The 1,925-nt window shown below is 58.9% G+C and overlaps 1 protein-coding gene across 1 annotated transcript in view; it reads right to left on the bottom strand.

Annotated features, from left to right (window-relative positions):
* Positions 1–1,652, bottom strand: part of NT5C3B (5'-nucleotidase, cytosolic IIIB) — a 25,219-nt gene extending 23,567 nt beyond the window's left edge. The window contains exon 1 of the mRNA XM_040329769.1: positions 1,385–1,652. Coding sequence (XP_040185703.1) covers positions 1,385–1,492 — 108 coding nt within the window. The 5' untranslated portion in view covers positions 1,493–1,652. The remainder of the gene's footprint in view (positions 1–1,384) is intronic.
* Positions 1,653–1,925: the final 273 nt, after the last annotated feature.

Raw genomic sequence — 1,925 nt, 5'->3', positions numbered from 1 at the left:
TGTAGAGGGGGGGGGGGAGACTGTACTGGGAGGGGGGAGGACTGTACTGGGAGGGGGGAAGACTGTACTGGGAGGGGGGAAGACTGTACTGGGAGGGGGGAAGACTGTACTGGGAGGGGGGAGACTGTACTGGGAGGGGGGAAGACTGTACTGGGAGGGGGGAAGACTGTACTGGGAGGGGGGGGGGGAGACTGTACTGGGAGGGGGGAAGACTGTACTGGGAGGGGGGGGACTGTACTGGGAGGGGGGAAGACTGTACTGGGAGGGGGGAAGACTGTACTGGGAGGGGGGGAAGACTGTACTGGGAGGGGGGAAGACTGTACTGGGAGGGGGGAAGACTGTACTGGGAGGGGGGAAGACTGTACTGGGAGGGGGGGGAGACTGTACTGGGAGGGGGGGGGGGAAGACTGTACTGGGAGGGGGGAAGACTGTACTGGGAGGGGGGAAGACTGTACTGGGAGGGGGGGGAGACTGTACTGGGGAGGGGGGGGAGACTGTACTGGGGAGGGGGGGGAGACTGTACTGGGGAGGGGGGGGAGACTGTACTGGGAGGGGGGAAGACTGTACTGGGAGGGGGGAAGACTGTACTGGGAGGGGGGAAGACTGTACTGGGAGGGGGGGGGAGACTGTACTGGGAGGGGGGGGGGAGACTGTACTGGGAGGGGGGGGGAAGACTGTACTGGGAGGGGGGAAGACTGTACTGGGAGGGGGGGGGGGAGACTGTACTGGGGAGGGGGGGGAGACTGTACTGGGGAGGGGGGGGAGACTGTACTTGGGAGGGGGGGGAGACTGTACTTGGGAGGGGGAGGACTGTACTGGGAGGGGGGAAGACTGTACTGGGAGGGGGGAAGACTGTACTGGGAGGGGGGGAGGACTGTACTGGGAGGGGGGAAGACTGTACTGGGAGGGGGAGGACTGTACTGGGAGGGGGGAAGACTGTACTGGGAGGGGGGAAGACTGTACTGGGAGGGGGAAGACTGTACTGGGAGGGGGGAAGACTGTACATGGGAGGGGGGGTGACCTGTACTGGGAGGGGGGGGAGGACTGTACTGGGAGGGGGGAAGACTGTACATGGGAGGGGGGGGGCTGTACTGGGAGGGGGGGGGAGGACTGTACTGGGAGGGGGGAGGGTTCTGGACTGCACTTACCCTATCAGAAGCCTGTGTGAACGTGGCAGAACCAGTGTCAGAGCATTGACAATCCACAACAGGAAGTGTCTGCATGGCAGGATCATCTGGTAATGTAATGACAGCTGTATATTTAGTCTATAAGAGATTCTGATTGGATCTCACCTCCCCCATAACAGAGGATCAGGGTGGGGGATCTGGTGTACATTGAGCACCCAGTGGCCACACAGTAACTACCATGCACACTTAGTACTTACAATCATCTCTGCGGTATGGGGGTTCTGATGAGCAGATCTCACTCTGACTTCACTTGCAGCTTGCTGATCTCCGGTCTTACTATTCTTCTCCAGTGCTGCTCTGCACATAGACGCCAGCCCCCTCTAGCGGCCAAAACCTTTATCTCAGCGGACCACAACTTCCACATATACACATGAGACTTCTATATTCTATGGCTATGAGGAGAAAGAAAGCTGCTTCCGGGTTGATACAGTCACTTCCTGGTCGTTTTCTAACAATTCAACCCCGAACCATGGATGTTCGGGATTTTGTCCCCGACGAGGGCGCCGCCATCTTGTTGGTTAGAAAAGGCTGGCCTTCCCCCTGACTAATTTTGTATCAACTCGGTGGGCGTGTCCTCAAAGGGGGGAGTCCTATCAGCAGCTGGCTGCCTTGATTTCTTCACTTCTCCCCCGCCCATCATCTTTGCAGTCATTGGTTGCTAGAAACGTCATCATCTTAACGACAGGTGACATTAGGGTGACCACATTTCCAAACTGCCATTCAGGGACACCCCCCCCC

Source organism: Rana temporaria, chromosome 12 (assembly GCF_905171775.1).
Source record: "Rana temporaria chromosome 12, aRanTem1.1, whole genome shotgun sequence".
In the NCBI taxonomy this organism is placed as follows: domain Eukaryota; kingdom Metazoa; phylum Chordata; class Amphibia; order Anura; family Ranidae; genus Rana; species Rana temporaria.
This window is presented reverse-complemented; position numbering and strand designations above follow the sequence as displayed.